The 20010-nt window shown below is 44.2% G+C and overlaps 1 protein-coding gene across 2 annotated transcripts in view; it reads left to right on the top strand.

Moving 5' to 3' along the window:
- Positions 1-20010, top strand: part of EFCAB6 (EF-hand calcium binding domain 6) — a 1227964-nt gene that overhangs the window by 724988 nt on the left and 482966 nt on the right. For both annotated transcript variants that reach the window (XM_069628134.1, XM_069628133.1), the window contains one exon: positions 2374-2609. In XM_069628134.1, coding sequence (XP_069484235.1) covers positions 2374-2609 — 236 coding nt within the window. The remainder of the gene's footprint in view (positions 1-2373; positions 2610-20010) is intronic.

The following is a 20010-nucleotide window of genomic DNA, read 5'->3' as shown; positions in this document are numbered from 1 at the left end:
AAGAGCAACATCCTCCATGAGACATCACTCGATCAGGACACAGGCAATGCCCCGTACTCCAACTAGTGGAATATAAATGCCTTGCTTCTAATTTATTTCTTTGTATTCTGAAGTTGGAAGTTTGAACCACATCTACCAGCATGCAACACTAATGCTTTTCTTCTCCTTCCCGTTCTCTTTATACTTGAGCTGGCAATTTGAACCACATTTACAAGTCCACATTACATTTCCTCTTCACTTCCACCACCTCATTTCCTCTTCACTCTCCACCTCCTGGAACTTCTTTTTACTCACACTGTTTGGGCTGACCCATATCTCAATGCTCTCCTCTGCAATACTTTTTCAGCTTCTTGGTTGCCATCTTCTATCATCCCAATCTTGATATGCTTTTCTCTGCCACGTCTGAGGCACTCTCTGAGTTACATTATGGGCAATTGTTTTTTTAAACATGTTTTTATTGTCATTATGGTTTTAAAAGAAAGAAAACACCTTACACAGTGACATACAATCATACACAACAATTAAAGTCTTCAACTTCACAGAAATGAAAGCGATTAATCATCCATCATCATATATACATAGTAAGAAAAATATGAAAAACACATAAATATTAAATATTGAACACGTTTCTGAAAATTGATCCAATACAGATACTAAAAAAGTATTCAATGCTAAAATCAGTGACACATTTTCTCCCCACATTAATCTACTCCAAAACAGATTCTTTGCAAATTCAGTCACCACAGCCTTTGTCCTTAAAACAGCTAAGCCTACTTTTATTAAAAAACGTGCAGTCAATGACCCAAAGCTTCAGACTTTCCTTCATATCAATGTTATTGCAAAATCTACAGTGCACTAAAGTGCTCAGTGCATGGGGAGTTTTCCAACATTTTACGCTTTCCCTGGAATTAAATTGGTTTAACCGAAAACATAGATATGTAACCCGGACCTTACCACACGGGAAGCATTGCAAATATTTGCGGACAGGGTATTTTTTGTGGATAAACTGTACATATTAAGTATAGGTAGAGTATTTGCCAATACTGTCCACTGTCTCCACCCAAACTCAAACAATCTTCTTTTTGCAACACCAGGTTTGTATATCAACTCATCTTCCGAGCTCCCAATAAGAATTAGCGCATCGTGAATTCGACCCTTGAATGAATTAATAGACAGGGTGGACTCTTCCATCATAATGCGATTTAGGTCCCCGTATAATCTGGATACAGAATTTGCCTGTATGTTGACATATGTCTCCACATAAGGCGTGCCTTCAGGGAAATGAGACAGAGTTTGTGTCTAATAACCGAACTGGGAACTGCCAAAGACAAGTTTAATACTTCCCTCCGTAGTTTGCCTTGAATGTTAATTAACATACCACCTACATCGAGTAGGCATATGTCCAGCCCATGAAGCAAAATCGGTTCGACCGTAGCCAAATAGTAGTGTACAGCAGGCATAATAGAAAATGTACACAATCTGGCGAAAAAGCATCTCATTTGGGGAGTTAAGTTCCTATTTTTTTCTGATAAGGGTAGGGTATCCCTCCACATAGCCATGGAAGTGGTACTGATCAGGGTATATCCCAAATATTTCATAGATGTTACCAGGCCTAGGCTTTCTGGGCCCATTACCCAATGCATGAACTTGGGTTTGCGGCCTCTGGCAAAAACCACCACTTTCGACTTAGTGTCATTGGGAAGCATATTATTTTCTAAGGAATATGTACAGAATATGTTTAACTTGCTTTGTAAGCCCATGGCTGTTCGATCGAAAATAATAAAATCTTCGCAAAGGCTAGCCAGTCCAACCTAAGACTTCCAAGACTAGCAGACGCATTAGTGGTCCCCTGCCACACCTTATCCAAATCCCAGACGTACAAATTAAAAAGGGTCAGAGCTAGCGTACACCCTTGCTTCGGTCGTAGAAAAGATCTAATACCCGAGGAAAGAGAGCCATCTTGAGTAAGATGTATCCGCAGCATGGTGCCTGTGTGCAGAAGAGAGCAGCTGAACCAGTTTCCTGGGAATATTCATAGGAAGAAGTTTAGACCACAGCACTGACCTAACCACAAAGTCAAACGCATTAGACATTTCAAGAGAGACCATATAACCCCTCCCTGACATTACTATGGTGGACATTGTAGTGTAGATATGCAAGCATGGTAGCATTAAGGGAAGTCCCCAATTGGGACATCTAGATATGAACAGGTGATGTTTTAGCTTAGAAGACAAGACACGTGCTGACTAGAGGCAGAGCATGAGAATATACAACAAGTGCAATCATGTACTGCTTATGTGGATACGTGGCATAATTAAAGCTATGTATTTATGAGCCTATGTTCTTAATGTGTTAATTGTATCATTTTCCTAGGATACCTACACGATCTTCCAAAACACAGATAGCAATCACGATGGCATCCTCACTATGCACGATCTGCGACGTCTCCTTGAAGGCTTGCTGCTCATCATTACGGAGAAGGAGTACCTGCGCCTGCTGGACCTCTTGGGATTGGACATGAGCTCCAGTTTAAGCTATAGGGACTTCCTGGAACTGTTCCAGTCTCAAGAAAAAAAAAGAGAAGACGGACGTCTGAATTCATCTCAGAGGTAGGGAGGGCCACTGAGAGCTTGCACACAACCACATCTATTAAAGTCCCCCTTCACAACCTAAAAAGATACATCATGGAGTATAATTTGCAAAATCATGGAGAGGAAATGCTGTGCTGCGTACTGTGAGAACAAAAGACGATTTAGTGCAAAGAATGGGGGGAGTTAGCCTCAAGTAGAAAACGTATGGCTATGCCTCTTGTTAACTACTTCAAAGCCACATTATGGGCATATGTCCACAGTTGTGGACACTATTGTACGATAAGGCAGTAGTTTGGCGTCCTGCAGTTGATGCTTTTTTGTTCTGCAGTAATCGTCAACAACGTTAGGCAGCTCAGCCACCATGATTTCCTGATAGGACGATTTCCGGCTCTACAAAGCCTCAGTGACTCATTGTTTGATTACGGTCGCAGATTTTTTTGTTTGGTTTATCAGGTGGAACGCCAAAACGATCACAGAGTACCGATAAGTAAAAATGGCACATGAGGAGGGACACAGAACGTGCGTTTCGACCAAAGGTCGAAAGCAAAAAGCCAAATGCACATTTGGTGCACATTCGGCCTGGTAAAAAAGACTGAAGCCCATAATACCGAACAAGGGGAGCACGGGTGTCCCTGGCTCCCCTATTTCAGTATTATGGGCTGCATGGATGTCCCCTGCATGCATTAAATGCACAGTAGGGGACAAACAACCAAAATCCTCCAAAGCTCGAGTTGCAAAATGTGAGCAAGTGGCCTTTGCAATTTTGTAATCCGAGCTTTTGGGATTCGGTTTTTCAACGTATATCCAAAACTTGTAGATGTTTGGTTATTTACCCACCCATTGACTGCCCATGGCTATGCTAATCAATATGGCCATTCCCACCTTGCTCCTACGCCGCCAGGACCAAAACACCTCCTTAAGCTTAAGGGAACTCTTTGAGCTCACTTTAATGAAGCTTTACTATAAAACTTTGCACTCGAAGTGCCGGCCAGTGTTTTTCAGAGCAGCCTATTAAGAGCTAATCACTTAATGGGCCTGTAAACACGATACTGGTGTAATGAAAATGTCTTAACTGGGTCTGCCTTCAGCCACTCGATTTTTAAGCACTATGCGTTTCCTTTACTGAAGTCCTGGTAAAAATCACCATTGGCAAAAGCAACAGTTTTGGCTTTTGCATTAGTATTAGGCATTTGCCAGGCACTACTATTAGATACCCAGGTACTCTCCCCATTTTGCACCTCCTACCATCAATGGGCAGTTAATACCACCACTGCAGTGCCAAGCAAGTGCTTTACCATGCCTACACAAAAGCCCAAAGTGTCGGTGTTGCCAGTGCTTGTTTAGTTACTGTCACTGTATTCTAACCTTTCATTTCTTTACTAATTTCTGTTGCTTTGCCAACTGTTGTGTAATTGTAATTGTTTATTTATACAGAGCTTATACATAGGTGGAGTACTTCAAAGCGCTTCAAGGCAGGAAGGGAACAAGGGAATACAGTAATCATTCTTAGGCCTCGAAGTTTCTGAATGATCTAACAGAAAATCAAGCATACTAGCCGTGACAGCATTTCTCCTAGTGCAAGTGCATGAAGTGTTACAGTTGCGACCAAGCTAGGGAGGGGGACAAAAAAGGGGCTGTGGGGGAAGAGGGGGGCAGGATAGACAAACTTACTAGTCCTAGTGCATTTAGGTCATGCATGAATACAGAGGGAGGTGCAAGGAAAGGGTTGTGTGGGGGGACAAACACTTCCAGTCCAACAAGGCCCTGGGTTAAGCCCATAATGGTTGCCCCGCTCATTGATCGTAAGCTGAAAGTGCAGTAATGCTGAACATAGTGCAGCGGCCCGGAGGCAAGTGCAAAAGACTGGCAGGGAAGCCTGGGACCTGTAGGCTCTGCAGGTGAACTAGGCAACCAGTCAGCAAAAACTGAACAGAGTTAGGGAAGAGAAGGAGGAAGGAGGGTGGAGCGAAAGAGAACAGAGGTTGGCATGGGAGCGGGAGAGAGAAGGAGGAGGAGAAGATGAAGGTCTTGAGGAGTTTCCAGAACTTAAGGTGCTCCGACTCAAGACGGAGGGAGGCAGGGAGGCTGTTTAAGAGGGAGGCACCTGCAGAGGATAAATATCTACCCCCAAATCTCTGTTTATGAAAGCGGTTCACCTGCAGTGAGTTGGAGGACAAGCAGAGGACTCTAGATGGAGAGTATTTAGGAAGGGAGCGTTGTAGATATTGCAGGCCTCAGCCCCAGAAAGCCTTGTAGTCCCTGGGCTTGAGGCCAAGGATACGTCTTGCGGTTCTGTTCTGGATAGGTTTTAGAGGACAGAGAGTAGCAGTACAAAGATTGAGAAAGAGGCTGTTGCAATAGTCCAGCCTAGAGAGAACTAGGGCTCTCGAAGTGGTGAGCCTTTGGGGGAAAGTGAGAAACGGTAGAATGCCTCTAAGTCGGTGCAGTTGGTAGTGGGACTTTTTGGAGATGTCTGAGATGTGAGAAGAGAAGGGGAGAGTGGAGTCGAAGATGACACCTAGATTTTTTGCCTCATTGGCAGGTGCCGGCGCAGGGCCAAGGGAGGCCCGGCCGATTGAAAGTGGGAAAGCGAGAGCAGGGGTCCCTATGAGGACAATCTGTCTTATGGCATTCAGGCAGAGATCGTTAGCGGCACACCAAGACTAAATTGCAGATAGACAGTCAGGGATGAGCGAGGAGGAGAAGGCCGAGGGTAGCCTGAAAGAGAGCTGCGTGTCATCCACATAACACTTAAAGTTAGAGGTAAAGGTAGAGCTCCTGTGGGTCAAAGGGGCCATGTATATATTGAAGAACCAGGGGGATAGGTTAGATGCCTGGGGGACACCACAAGTAGAGAGAGTGATAAAGGAGAGAAAAGACCCAAGTTCCACCTGGGAGGGCCGGTCAGAGAGAAAGGAGATGAGGCACGCCAGGGCCTGATCTGTGATGCCCAGGTTATCACGGAGATGGGAGATCAGGATGTTGTGCTTTACTGAATCAAAAGCAAAAGAGAGGTCGAGAAGAATGAGGACAGAGGGAGAGTTAGAGTCACGGTGAGGGAGGAAATAAAGAGGGGTATAGGGGAATACTTCAGGGATAATAAAGAAAGGCATACCTCACAACAGACTGTGGGATGCCTTTAAGGCAACCACTCGGGGTAAGATTATAGCGATGAAAGCAAGAAGAGACAGGGCGCTACATAAAGTCGAACAAGACCTCGAAGCTGAAGCAGGTGATGACCCCAATGGGGGCGGGTGCAAGTGGAGAAACTAGAAGGGAATTCAAGGCAGTAAGAGGACAGCTGGAGATGATCCAGGCAAGAGTGGTGGAACGATCCTTGCTGTCTCTCAAACAGGTACTATGTCAAAGCGCATAGGGCAGACAGGATACTGGCGAGGATGTTGAAAAGGGACTAAAAAGCCAAGACCATATTGAAAATCCTAAACAGAGGGAGGGGGACAAGTACTGATACAGACGACATTATCAGGAAAAATATGCCTCCCAGGGGGCATTGGAAGATGAGCAGGAAGGGTACCTGGCCAATAGGCGGCCGCTCAAACAAATTTCTGGCCAGGAAAGACTGGTATTGGAACAGGAGATCACGGGCGAGGAGGTGAGGAGAGCTATCTCCTCCTTATCTATCAATAAGACCCCAGAGCCTGACGGATTTACTACAACATTTTATAAGGCATTTAAAGAACTGCTAATCCCATGCATGGTATCCCTATTTAACGAAATAGGAAGAACAGAGGAAATCACACCATCCATGCAGGAGTCGAAGGTAGTTCTGTTGCCCGAACAAGGTAAAGACCCCTTGTCTTGTGCCTCATATAGACCGATAGCCCTGATCAACATGGACACCAAGCTCTTGGTGAACCGGTTAGAAGATATCCTCCCCCATGTGATCTCCCCAGATCAATCCGGGTTTATAAAGGGAAGGCAAACAAGCAATAATACGAGGATAATAGCCCACCTTATGGATAAAACAAACAAGAGAAGGGTACCCTCCCTGCTGATCGCCCTGGACGCTGAAAAGGCTTTTAACAGGGTCGAATAGCGATTCTTGTTCCTTACGATGCAGAAGATAGGGTTCGGGGTGAGGTTCGTGTCCAGAATTAAGGCCAACTATAAAAACCTATCGATACGCCTGGCGATAAATGGCCAGTTGTCATCCCCATTAAAATCCAACGAGGTATGAAGCAGGGATGTCCCCTGTCACCCCTCCTCTACGCGATCCACCTGGAACCTTTATTAGGAACACTCAGGGTGAACAGGGAGATAGGGGGAATAACTTTGGTGGGTTTGGAACACAAAATAGCCACCTTTGCGGATGACCTGCTATTAGCTATACAAGACCCCAAGAGGTCGCTTAGTGATCTGGAGGGACAGCTGCAGAAATTTCGGGAAGTGGCAAGGCTGAAAATGAATAACCACAAATCTGAAATATTAAACCTGGCAACCCCTCCACATACGAAAACGGTAAAATACCTGGGGGTCTACCTTACTAACTCCCTGGAAACAATGGCGGGAGCTAGCTACCCGCCTCTCCTGGAGACTATCAAAAACAAACTAGTGGACTGGGGCCCGCTCAATATCACGTGGTTGTGCAGAATCAATGTCCTTAAGATGGTGGTGCTACCTCAGCATCTTTACTACTTTACGACCCTGCCAACACAGGTCCCTCAGTCCTTTTTTCGGGCCCTACAAAGGCTAACAGGGAGGTTTGCGTGGAATAAAAAAAACGAGTGGCAAGGAAGGTTATGATGATGCCCAGAAATAAAGGGGGAATGGGCCAACCTGATTTCCGGGTCTATTATTTGGCAGCACAGACATGGTTTCTGAGAGATTGGTTGAGGGATTCCCGGGGTCTCCCTTCCCCACACTTTCATCACGGGAAAAGGTGGGACCTTGGAGCACACCACACGCTGGAGCTTTTTTAGAAAGAGCCGACAGTTTTGTTCCAGCTAGCACAGTACATGCTCGAGCTTTCTCAGCACAAGCCGACAGTTCTATTCCAGCTATCATGTTCTTCGATGGTAAAGTCGCTTTTCATTCAAAAGTCTCTTGCCCTTGAGGGCCTGATGTATTCTACAACAAAGAAACAAACAAAAGTTATTTTCTACAGTTCACGTTGGGTGATGGCTTCACCCCTGAGCCCCACTCTTCCGGGCGCCAACGTATCAAATTCAACCAATCAATTGAACAATTCCTTTATCAATGAACTTTGGGTGATGACTTTTTCACCCCTGGATCTCCCTCAACCGGTGTCAGACCCACTTGACAAGGGGGGCAATTCACTTCCCCTGGTCTTCCAATACCTCTTACTTGGGTTTTAATGTAGTTTTAAACAGTTCCTTTTCCAATCACCTTAGGGTGGTAACTTTCCACCCCTGGATCTCCCTCCTTCAGGCTTGGACCCCTTTAAGATGTCAGCCTTCCTCTTCCGGGTTCACTATGGCTCTTCTTACTTTTGCAAAACAGTTCACTATGGACAACCCTCTGCCGGGTTCACTCCTGTCAACACACTGTTCATAGGGGCTTTAGGCTTCACCCTTTTCCGTCAGCTAAGTTTTCTCCAGCTTTTCAACAGCTAAAATCTATCATGCTAAAACGTTTCTACACCTGGAAAGGCAATCCCGCACAAGGTCATCTCGCAGCGTACAAAGGCGCCTCTAGAGCATATAAATCTGCTATACTGGACACAAAAAAAACCTTTTTCAACAACAGGATTACTAATGCAAAATCAGAGGCCAAAGAACTTTTTTAAAATCTTAAAAGAGCAAGAGTCCACCAAGCCTCCAGACGTTGGATTAGTTGCGAAAGACACGGTATGGTGTCGGAGCATCCAGGATGCTATGGTCAAGAAATTGAAGGGCATCAAGGCGAATATATCTATCAAGAAAGATGCTGCTCTAACAGATGTGAGTAAGATGAGCTATGAGGGTTTTAAAGGATGTCCCTCTATTCCACTATTCAACTTCTCCCCTATTTCCCTGGAGGAATTGACAGAGGTAGTGGCTCACTTAAAAACTACTAGTTGCAAAGGGCACCCTTGTTCAGCTGTCATCATAAAAACCTGTCCACCGACACTGCCTGCAGCAATCTGCAAATTTGTGAATACCTCCCTCATGGAGGGCCTCATGCCAGAAGATCTTACTGAGAAATCTGGGTCTGCCTAGGGGAGATCCCTTAACTATAGGCCTATTAAAAATACAGCATTCCTTTTGAAGATCTTGGATAGAGTAGCATATAGGCCAGTGGCCCAACATCTAAATAACTTTCCGGTCCTGAACTGCCGACAATCGGGATTCAGAACAGGCCATAGTACAGAGACAGCGCTATTGGAATTAAAATCCAGGCCCCTTGCGCGTATGGATAAGGGACTCTCTTCTATGCTCATGCCCCTGGATCTCTCTGCCGCTTTCGACCTGGTAGACCATCTTTTATTGGTCTCCAGGCTCGAAGAAGTGGGAAATTATTCCCCAGCAGCATCTCATTGGTTTGCATCCTTTCTCAATAACAGAAAGTAGAGTCTGCTCCACGACAGCTGAGGCTGTTGCTTTACCGAGTGAATTTGGCGTCCCACAGGCTGCGAGCATTTCCCCATGTTTATACAATATTTTCATGGCCCCCTTTTTTTTTGCACTGCTGGAGCAGGAAGGGATCTGGTTTGCTAAATTTGCCAACGACACGCAGTGCATCAACCCCCTGTCGGGTTCTCACAACCAAGATGAAGAAAACTTGAACAAAGCTTATATGCAAATGCCTGCCAAAATCAAAGGGGAGAACTGAAGGGAACTGTGTGCAAAGAGGTTGACTGCACCTAGAAGTGCTAGCAACCACTTTGCATGCCTGTCCTAGAGCTGTACCTCATCCAGCACTAGTGCTCAGAATTTCTTTTCTTCCAAATAAAAGTGCAGAAACAAACTGATGCTATGCTCTGTGATTGGAGAAACTCTTTGTCAGCTGTTTCTAAAGAGGAAGTCGGAATATACGTTGGTTGTAATTTTGTGGTTCGCTGTTAGGAAAGATTTCTCTTTACTGTACCTTTCCTTCCATCTTTATGGAACCGCCAAACTTTTTGGTTTTATTTTTGAATCTGACCTGCCCTTTTCACAGTGCAGTGAAGCCTTAGCTTCACTAAACTGGCATTTGCTCATATGTTATGGGGAAACTGACATGTTCTTCAGGCTGTCAGTAGTGGGAAACCTTGTTTCCCTTCGTCATGTTATGTGTTACTACTTTTGGGTACTTTTGTATCACTTGTAACTTTTTTATCATTGTACAATGCAGCTTACACTGCAGTACAGTGGGGTACATTTTTGATTTGCCGTAGATTAAAACTCAGAGGATTTTTGGTTACTCTAGGTATGCTAAAAGGATAAGCTGGTGGCAGCAGTGACTTTTCCCCACTTTTCGTTTATAGCCTTAACGTGTTTACCACGTTTGGCTACTAACTGTGGCTAGTGTCCAAACATGGCCGTGCCACATGATTTTTCGGCTGTCCTTTTGCCATGTTGTTCTTTAGCCTTCTTCCTGGCCTCAAGGGCCAGGAAAATCCTTATAAGGGCTTCCAGTGCCTGGAAAAGCAGGAGCTTTTGGCGGCTACGTGTGGAGGGCTGTGTGTGTTTGCTGGCAGGATGTGGGCTGGGACGGTCTGGTCCCAATCTACAAACTGGTTTCATTGTGTCTGAGTGGTATGCATGAATGTTCCTGCCAGTGGTCCTGATTGGGCCACTGCTGGGGTCCTGCTATTGGCTAGTGAGGCGAGCCGCTCTTGCCTGGCTTTTAGGACAAGAAGAGGACCCCTGCACCCATTCTTCTTAGATCCTGGAGACACCTGAAGGAGCCTAGTATCCTATCCAGCTGTGAGACTTGCAAAGAAACCAGAGACCCATCAGAAGAAGGCTTGGCTACCAACTTCTGCTGCCGTCCTGGTGGAGCCCTGTCTTGCTCGTGATCTTTAGCAGTCCTGCGAAGGAGCTGCAACCCTTGGAGTGGAGGGACCATCGATTCCTGACGTCTGCTCAGTGACTTGCAACTAAGAGCCTTCGGAAGTGTCCCAGGATCGTGGCTGACCAGCTCTGTATTTGGGCTACCGTGCTGCCGGTGTCACCGTACACCGTTTCGACCTGGAACTTGGGGGATCCTCAGTTGGCCCTACGAGACTAATGTCTGCGTAATTTCGGTGTCCTAGCAACAAGGGGACCCGAGATAGGAGGGAAAGTGTGACCATGGCTGTTGAGTCCCTTTGGGTCGCCGTGGCGCGGTCACCACCGTCCAAAATCACTTACCTGATCCGAGTTCAGTCCTGAGAGGGGTCCTGCATTGAGTTCTGCTGCAATCTTCCATCGATAGTCCTTGCAACAATGAAAGACACCAACCGGAGATCAGCTAGAACCTGCAACCCCTGCAAATCGAGGACTGCAACTTTTGGTGGGAAAAGCAACCTCAGACCCTCTTCCTTTGTTCTACCAAGTCCTTTGAAGTCAGTGGAAGAATCGGACTACGGTGGGTAAGTTACAGAGCTTCTTACCTACCCATATATTCCCATTATAAGTCAAAGGGCTTACTTAATTCTAATATTGGCTTTGCCATCTCTTGCTTGCGCAAGACTTCTAAAAGTTAGGGCTACTTCAGTTAGCTAGTTTAACTTGTTCTATAATACCTAGAACCCTTCACTGGACCTCAGAGACCCTACCTGCATTTTTTCCTGCGTCAAAGATTCTGTGGACCTTTTACCTGACCTATTGGGCAAAAGACCCCAGACAACTTAGAGCTGGACAATTATAGTTAGGGATCATTCTCTGTGGACCTTGCGTGCATAATACTAATCTAATCTTTCCTTTGCAGGAGTTTCTGAAATCTATTATGCCCTATAACAAGTGAATGTATATATGTATCTGTTTCATTTAGTGTTGTGTGATAACTCTATTTGCTAGTAGTCATTTTTCTATAGTGTGTTTTGGCAAATAAATAATAACTGTATTTGTATACATCATGTCTAAGTGCAATTTTGTGATGCCCATTGTGTGAACTCATTATGGACCCTTTACAAGCTCACCACCTCCTGAAGGTCTTAGCATAGACCACCTGTCACTGCTACCTGAACTGGTTTGGCTACAGCTCACCAGAGTTGTCCCTGTCGCAGTATATATTGGCCTTCTATACATCTGTCCACCAGGCCAGAGTATAGAAAATCAGTCCCAACATTCGCAAACCTCTGAATGAAATGTGGATCAGGCATGATAAACAGAACAGAAAAGCACAGAAAGCAAAGGAGTAGGTCCAAGCCCCAGAGGAATTGAGAACACGAGGGGTCTGCCTGCTGGCACTACTCAATGCAAAGAGAAAAAGAAGTGAGAGCTGCCTGCTTGCACCTCAATGCAGACTCTATGCCCCTTTTGGCTAACTTCTGCCACCCCTGTGTATATTGGGTACCTTTGTGCTCTTGTGTGCCTCTTTGTCCATGTAAAATAGCTTACAACGTGCTGCATGCAAGCCCAGGGCTTGCTGCCACCCCACTGTTTTTGGCTTTGTCTCGCCACACTATGGTTGCTATGTTAAAAAATAAGCTCTGTACTAACTTGGAAAGTCAAAAGACCAAAAAACTCACTCCTGCAAGGTGTGTTCTTCTGATAGCTCAGAGCCTCTTCATTCCCTGCTTCTCTTACAGGACAACCTAAAGCCCAAGGCATAGTCTATGGGCTTTTACCCCTTTTTACGAAAAATAAAGTGAGATCAGCTCAGCCTGCAGCCCAACTAAAAGGCTCAAATATTGCCGTACCAGTATAACTCCAAGGAGAACTGCCCAATCAGGCAGAGTTATCACTCCTTCAGCAATAATACAACTGAAATGGTCACCTCGGCCCAACAACGGCAGTAAACTACCACCTCTGTGAGCCCCACGGGTCAGCACTCAGAAGTAGGGAAAATCGTCATGCAGAGAAAGGGGGCCTGTCTCTCTGGCAGCACAGCTCTATTACCGGTATTAGGTCAAAAAGTATTTTTCATTTACCCGAAAATGACAAAGACCGTTTTTGAAAAACCGCTCTGCAAATGCTCAAAGCGGTCTTCCTAAATCTTAACTGTCATGCCCCTGCCGCACACGAGTGCGCCAGGGACTGACAGGCTGACAGAGATGAGCAGTGGAAGACGGTTACAAGTAAGTGTGTGTGTGTGTGTGTGTGTGTGTGTGTGTACGGGTGTGTATATAAGGGGACAGTGTTTGTGGTGGGTAGCGGACTTGGGGGAAGGAGTGTGTCTGCGTTTGTGTGTTTCTGAGTAGTTTTGTATCTAATGGGGGTGCTGGGGGAAAAGGTGTACGAGTATGAGGCAGGGTTGGAGTGCGGGAGAGGTTGAACGTTCGTGGGTGAAATCCCTGATTTCAAAGGGCAAAGGGGGAGGGATTCAAGTAGCGCAAATGCGGTTCTTGACTTGGACACTGTGTAGCAGCGCCAGGAAACCTGCGCTCCTGCAGTTCTTGGGCGTTTATCCCACATATACTGATCACAGGTCTTGATATCGTATAATGATTCTGCATTTGAAATATCCTACTGAACCCTACTGAAAGGCTTACTCTATGCATTAATGGGGCTAACACAGCATACCCATTAGGTATCTTTCTAGGAGACACATGTTTGTATTCCTGGATTTATACAAAAACTGATCTGTTGAGGGACATATCCCTATTATTTCTTGCCTTGAGGACGACCCATTGCGTCGAAACACGTGTCAGCTGCGAACACAATTACAATCTCCATTCACAAATCGGGATGGCTGTGTTTTCGAATATTGAATGACCTGCCGACCTGATATTTTGAACTTTGTGTCCCTTGCGCAGTAGTACTACACACCATTTCCATGTTTGAGGAATTCAAGTATTTAGAATATTAAAGGCCACCAAATTTGGCTGCAAAAAATCAGTCTTTTTTTGTAGCGGCCTTTAATATTCGAGATAATGACATAGCATCCTATCACCAGGGGCAAGCATTGCGAAAAGACACATCAGTCTGCTTAAGCATTATAATTTTATTTGGAGCACCCTAATGTTTTTATTGCTGATTTTTTCATTTTTATTCTTTTTAGGCAAACTGCAGCTGTCTTTTAGGTGGGGCAAATCTTTAGTGTTAGAGTATTGGACACTGGGACCTTGCACAAGGTTCTTATTGTGTTTAGGAACATAGGGCCCCATTATGAGTATGGTGGTGTGGGAAAACGGTGGTAATGCAGTGGTAGCTCTGTCAATGCTGCATTACTGCACCACCATACTACAACTTTGATACATTTGCCACATTACCGCCCATAAATGACAAATTGTGCAGAATTACTGCTGCTGGTAATTGCGCCAAAATCCCCATGGAGTCCTATGGACTCCCAAAAATGGGGATTTACACTACCTACCATCGTTTGTAATCCTGCGGTAAATCGGTGGGATCAAGTGGCAGTAATGGTAATTCCGTTAGGCAGTGTCATCAGATTTGCCACCAAAATACCATCAAATTTGTAATGAGGCCCATATGCTGCATTTAAAGTTTATGCCATGTAGAAGGAGCTTGGACATTCCCTTTGACCCTAAGTAACAAGGAAATGTATGTCTGTTCAACTAATGTGATTAACAACTTTATACATTGCTGGCAGTATCAGTCTAAAAAAGCACAATTGCTACATATTGTGGAGGATCAGAAGAAGGACACAGAGCCTGTGAAGACATTTTAGGCATGATCTTTAGTCTAAAGTAAATTAAGACTTAAATCTGCCTAATATCTATGGGGTGTTCCCTATGTATTTTACGAAGGTCCTGGTCAGTCAGGGTGAATGTCCAAAAACAAGTACGTCCACACTGTCCAAATCTAACCTATCAGACCCTACCACTAATGCAACTAACTAAAGACAGGAAAATGACTCCCTTCTCCTGGTTGCTGTGTTTTGTCACAGGGTTTTCTATGTTCTTTCGTTCCACGCAATAAACTATGCACAAATAGCATCTTGTTATTTTCTGGATTAAGTTATGTAACTTTTGTAAGAGACTGACAGTACTCCTCTCCCCTTTATGCCAACAATCTTACTTTTGTGTAAGTTCCTTGTCTCTTCCTTGTCACGTTCCGGCCTCTCTTCCCAAAGTGCTGTTTCATGTATGAGTTTTGTCCTCCTGGTTTCCTGGGTGTGTGTTTCCCAAATGTTTTTATTATATTCTCTTTCTCATCTTTGGGCCCTGGGTTGACGTTTCCGTTCTTGCAATGTAACGAATGTTCAACTCTACTTCTCGCCCACTTTGTGGATTTCATGTAGTTCTTCCTTTCATGTACATGGTCCTCATTCCTTGGCTTATTTCCAATGCTTTTGTCATGAAGCCCGCTGGCGAAAAGGGCGCTGCTGTTTGAGCTGTGCGGCTGGAGTTACTTTCACTTACCTTCTGCTACTGATTGCCGTGCCTCATTGTGCCCCCGCTCTGATTCGCGTGAGTCTGACGGATCCTGCAGTCAGCAGTTGAGGAGAGCGGATTAATTATTTATTTATTTATTTTCCTTCGAGATCAGTCACATGAACGGAGTCACGTGACTACTTTACGACACGCCTACAGGAAGAACTGCTTAAAACACTCATAGCGCGACCCTTGTGGCGTGAAGCCCGCTGGCGAAAAGGGCGCTGCTTTTTGAGCTGTTTGCGGCTGGAGTCGGCGGGATCGGACATCATGGACTTCCCGTCCGATTCAGACTCGACAGGAGTAACCACCAAGGTTTCCTTTACTGTTGGCGACAAAGGGGCGAGAGAGAAGGTGAGTGATGTTAGCAATTTAGAGCCAAAACTGTCTACATGTCCGGTGAACAATATACATGTAATTATCACCGCTCAAACTACCTCAGCGCTCATGACTGCTCATCCAACTGTTCCCGAACAAACTTCCAAATCTTTGTCTCCTAACTGTGCGAACGATCTACCCCCATATACACTCTTACAGCCAGCACTCGATTTAACCTCGTACTCCGGCAACATTGAAACCACTATGGAGAATAAGAATTGCATGCAAAACAAAATACCTGCCTCTGTCGTACCGCTAGAATCAAGTGACGCGGCTCAAATGCACCGGAACAATCCACTTGAAAATACAAATGACTTGGGAGAGATGATACTACATGTGTCATCACTACAGCCACCTTTAACAGATCTTTCTGATACCCTGGCAGATAACGGTCAGGCTATCATTACATCCGAGACACTTGAAGCCACGGCAGATCCAACTCTACTGTTAGAACCGCCAAAAAACACCTTGAAATCAGTTGTTGATGAGCACACTAAAGGCGATCACACTGCATTTAACACAGTAACAAACTCTTCTAATCTTCACTCAGCTAAGGTCCCGCGCGAGTGCACAAATTTAAATCCGGCGGAAGCGGTTAACCCTAGCACATCAACACCTACCTCAGTTGTCATTAACAAGAATCATCGGAATTTTGATTTTGATTCAATGTCACACCAACAGGAAGAACTAAGTCAAAGGTGTCTAAATGTCTCAATGCTTGGAGGTGGCAAGACCAAACAACGCCACATTCTTCCTAGAAAACAACTATCCATGCCTTACCATCTTCTAGAAAAATTGATATGGCATACTGGAAACTATGAGCATGGGCGTCCAAATCTCAAATACCCTTACCGCACTGGTCTGCACACCTCAACAACAAGAGACTCGGGAGTTTCAGATCAACAACTCCTGGATTCTGCTTCAAAACTGGAAGCCCTAGAACACCCCTTAGAGGACAAGTCTGTGAGGTCTATTGGAACAACGCACTCACAGTGCTTAAATATCTTCCGATTTAACTCGAAACGACAACAGCTATCCTCTCACGCAACTGTATTCTTGTCAGAGGCTCCCTTTGATGATTCACCACGGGATGCCTCGGTTCAGGTTGCTTTTGAATCGGAAGAACCCAAAGCAACCGTCCAAGACAATACTACACAAACAACCAGGACACCGGACAAAGATATTCAGGCCAGACCACCTCTAGAGGCAACTGTGGAAAACAACTTTAACATAATAACAACCATGTCTGCAGTTATGGCTCCTTTTATGAAGCTTTATGAACAAATAGCAGACCAACTAAAAGACCAGACGACAGTCATCGCAATGATGACCTCCAAAAATTATATTCGTTGAATCCTTCATTACAGCTATTCAAAAGGATCTCGACATGAGTCAAGCGAAAGTCGCAACTCTCCTTCACTCAATATTTGATCCACTCATTAAAGAAAAGGAAACCCGTCGACTCTCGAGACGCTTTGACCCAATTGACGCTGAGTTTAGTGTCAACAAAACTACTCACCATCCAATGGCCTCACCTGAAATCTTAAATTCACATCTAGTAGAGTCCATGCCGCCCCAAAATATTAATCTTCCCACGCAAAGTGGTTTAATCACTTCCACTGAAATGAATACATGCCTAATCTCGATGGAAAGCACAACAAGGTAATTTCTAGGAGTGCAGCGCAAGCAGCTGGCACAGGTGCGGCACATGTTCCATGTGACAATTTGCCACAGCAAATATGCCCTATTTTTGTCCAAGGATCCAAATCATCTATTCTAAAACCAATAACTAAAACATCTAAAACCAAATCAAATGGCAAATCCAAAGTACTTGAGAAAAAGCAATTGCCCAATAAACAACAACCAAAAGTACAACCACCAATCAAGACATTGCTTACTGGTTCCACAAAGCAAACAAAACAAAGCGGTTCAGGAGTCAATCACCCAAACAGTGCAGTCAATCATAAAGTCAAAAGCACTGCCTAATTTACCTCATGTAGATGCCACACATAATAAACATGACAATTGCACAAATTTAAGTCGTCAAGAAAAACAGTCACTATCAACTCACATTGAACAGAGCCACAAAGAAGAAGAAATCAGTCATGCTCCTCCACCAACTAAGGAAATAATTGGCAAGTGTCCAAATTTCAAAGAACCAACTCGTCAAATTACAAACACAGAAGACATCAGTGTTCTAGAAGATTCTGTTCATGAAATTGATACTTTGTCAATTGACATGACGAATTTATCAACTTACTCTGAGGATAATAACGACCAGTCAAGAGTTGATCTGGAAGAGGAAGAAGATCTCAATGCAAGCGCCTCCATAATCCATACAGATATGGACGACACTCCACCGAATCCTAGCATCAATTCTGATCCGGAAAGGATCCCAAAAGGGCTACTTCGCCTACAGATAGAACAGCCCAGGTCAAACCCCATAGCCATGGAAGCACTTGGGAGACGAGAAGACAGAAATTTACTGACCCAAAAGTCTTCAAAAATGAAAAAGTTGACTGCTAATACACAAAAAGAGAAACTTCCAAACAAGGAACCGATAAGCATTACAGACAAAGAGAGTGACTCAAATCTAGCCCCCATTAAACACAACAACACGCAGAAGCACTTCGGAGATGACCCTAGTGAAGATAACTACCAGATCTCTCCACTAAAACTTCCATCTCGCTCAAGATATCAAGTGGTTTGTAAAGCAACAAAACCTGATTCAAATCTCAACTTCTTCGAAGATGGACTTCTACTGGAAAGAATGAATACCGAAGATGACGGGTTAATCATGAACCGAGCAAATGTTATTAGACTCTTACATCATGTCCCATCTCTTCGCTCACTTACGTCCAATGACATTGCAAGAGTCGAATTTCCAGAAGAAAAAATACTGGACCGAGTGCTCATCTACCCAATGACTCCTCTCATCACACATTCCTTGAAACAAGAAATATCACAATTAAGATCACTAGGTTTTGACCTTACCGAGTCAGGAATACAAGCTGGTCCATCAAAAAATCCTTCAAAAAGAAATCATTCACCTGAGCCAAAGGTCGATCAAGGGCGCTCCAACAAATGGTCTGTTAAAAATCATGAAAGATGGCATAGCCCAACTGATAAATCTGATCGGTGCAAATACAAAAATGGTTGGCAAAAAAAGTTGTTCCATTACTCAGACTGCCATAGGTCAGATAGAGATAATGTACATCAGCGAAGAAACTTTTATAGGCGCAAGAAATCTCCTTCACCAAAACCAAGAAACGACTATAGTCACGAAAGGTCTTCTAACAAACAGGAATCAAGACCCTTAGCAGCTGGAACTGAAGAAAATTGGAAATGGCTGATGGCACTAGTGGCAGACAAAATCAAGATGCCATAGGACGGGCTTTGTCAGCACCCACGCCCCTCACAATAGCCTCATGGAACACAAGGGGTTTCAGTCATCTATTCCAAGAAGGAACCAATCAAATTAAAATGCATGATATCTTTTGCTTTCAAGAGACCTGGTTGCGTACTCCGCCTATAGTTCAAGGCTATTCAAGCCATCTCAACCCAGCAATCAAAGGAAATACTGGTAGGCCAATGTCAGGCCTACTGGTTCTTATTAATAACCAATTTGACTTTGCAATAGTAAAAGAAATCATGCCAACCCCTTTAATCCACATTGTAGTAGGATCTATCAAAATTGCTGACCAACAAATAAGGAAAACACTCATAATTGTTAACCTTTATTGGAATCCCGCATCCGCCGCAAGCATGAATTTTCCGGACCAAATAGAAAAATGGTTAGTGCACTGTAAAGAAAAATGGGTGGACCCATGGTTTATTATTTGTGGCGATTTGAATTCGAAATGTTGGGATGAATCCACAGGCCTCTTAACAATTGATAGCTTCACTCTAACACCAGCGGAAAAGAGAGGTTACCAGTGGAACACCGTTATGAATACGCATAAACTGAATCTGTTAAACGGCACCACCACTGGAGACATCCCAGCTAATATCACCAGGAAACATGGCAATGGTGGCCACATCATAGATTACATTTACATTTCAACGGAACTGATTATGGCAGAAAATAAAATGGTGGTAATACACATGAACAACAGTGATCATAATTTGCTTTCAGCCAAATTACTACCAATTCAAAATAATGCAAAATTCACAAATATGAAGTTGATTGAAATAAAATTCCATCTAACAAACTTCCATCTTTGACTGAAAACACAACCACTCTTGTAAATTTTCTGTATTCTTCAAGAGAGACAGAACCTTTGAACTATCTCAGCTTATTCAAAACTTACGAGATAAAATCCAAATGTTCCTATTTGAACCCCAGTACACATCGGCAATCCTTTGACCATCAAATCATCCTTAAAAAAAAAACACTGAGGAAAAGCCTAAACACCCTAAAGGGCGACAACTCTGCACTAGCCGTAACTAGAAGAAAATTCCTGTGTCAGCAATATCGGAATTGGCTAAAACGACATAAAAAGATACTGGATCGCATTGATGCAGAGAAAATGCTGCGCACCAAACAGTCATCAAACACTGCAGAAATGTGGAAACAGTTAAATCAATTACAAACAGATCAAAATTCCCTGATAACAA

Source organism: Ambystoma mexicanum, chromosome 12, assembly GCF_040938575.1.
Source record: "Ambystoma mexicanum isolate Mex_15411 chromosome 12, UKY_AmexF1_1, whole genome shotgun sequence".
Classification (NCBI taxonomy): Eukaryota; Metazoa; Chordata; class Amphibia; order Caudata; family Ambystomatidae; genus Ambystoma; species Ambystoma mexicanum.
This window is presented reverse-complemented; position numbering and strand designations above follow the sequence as displayed.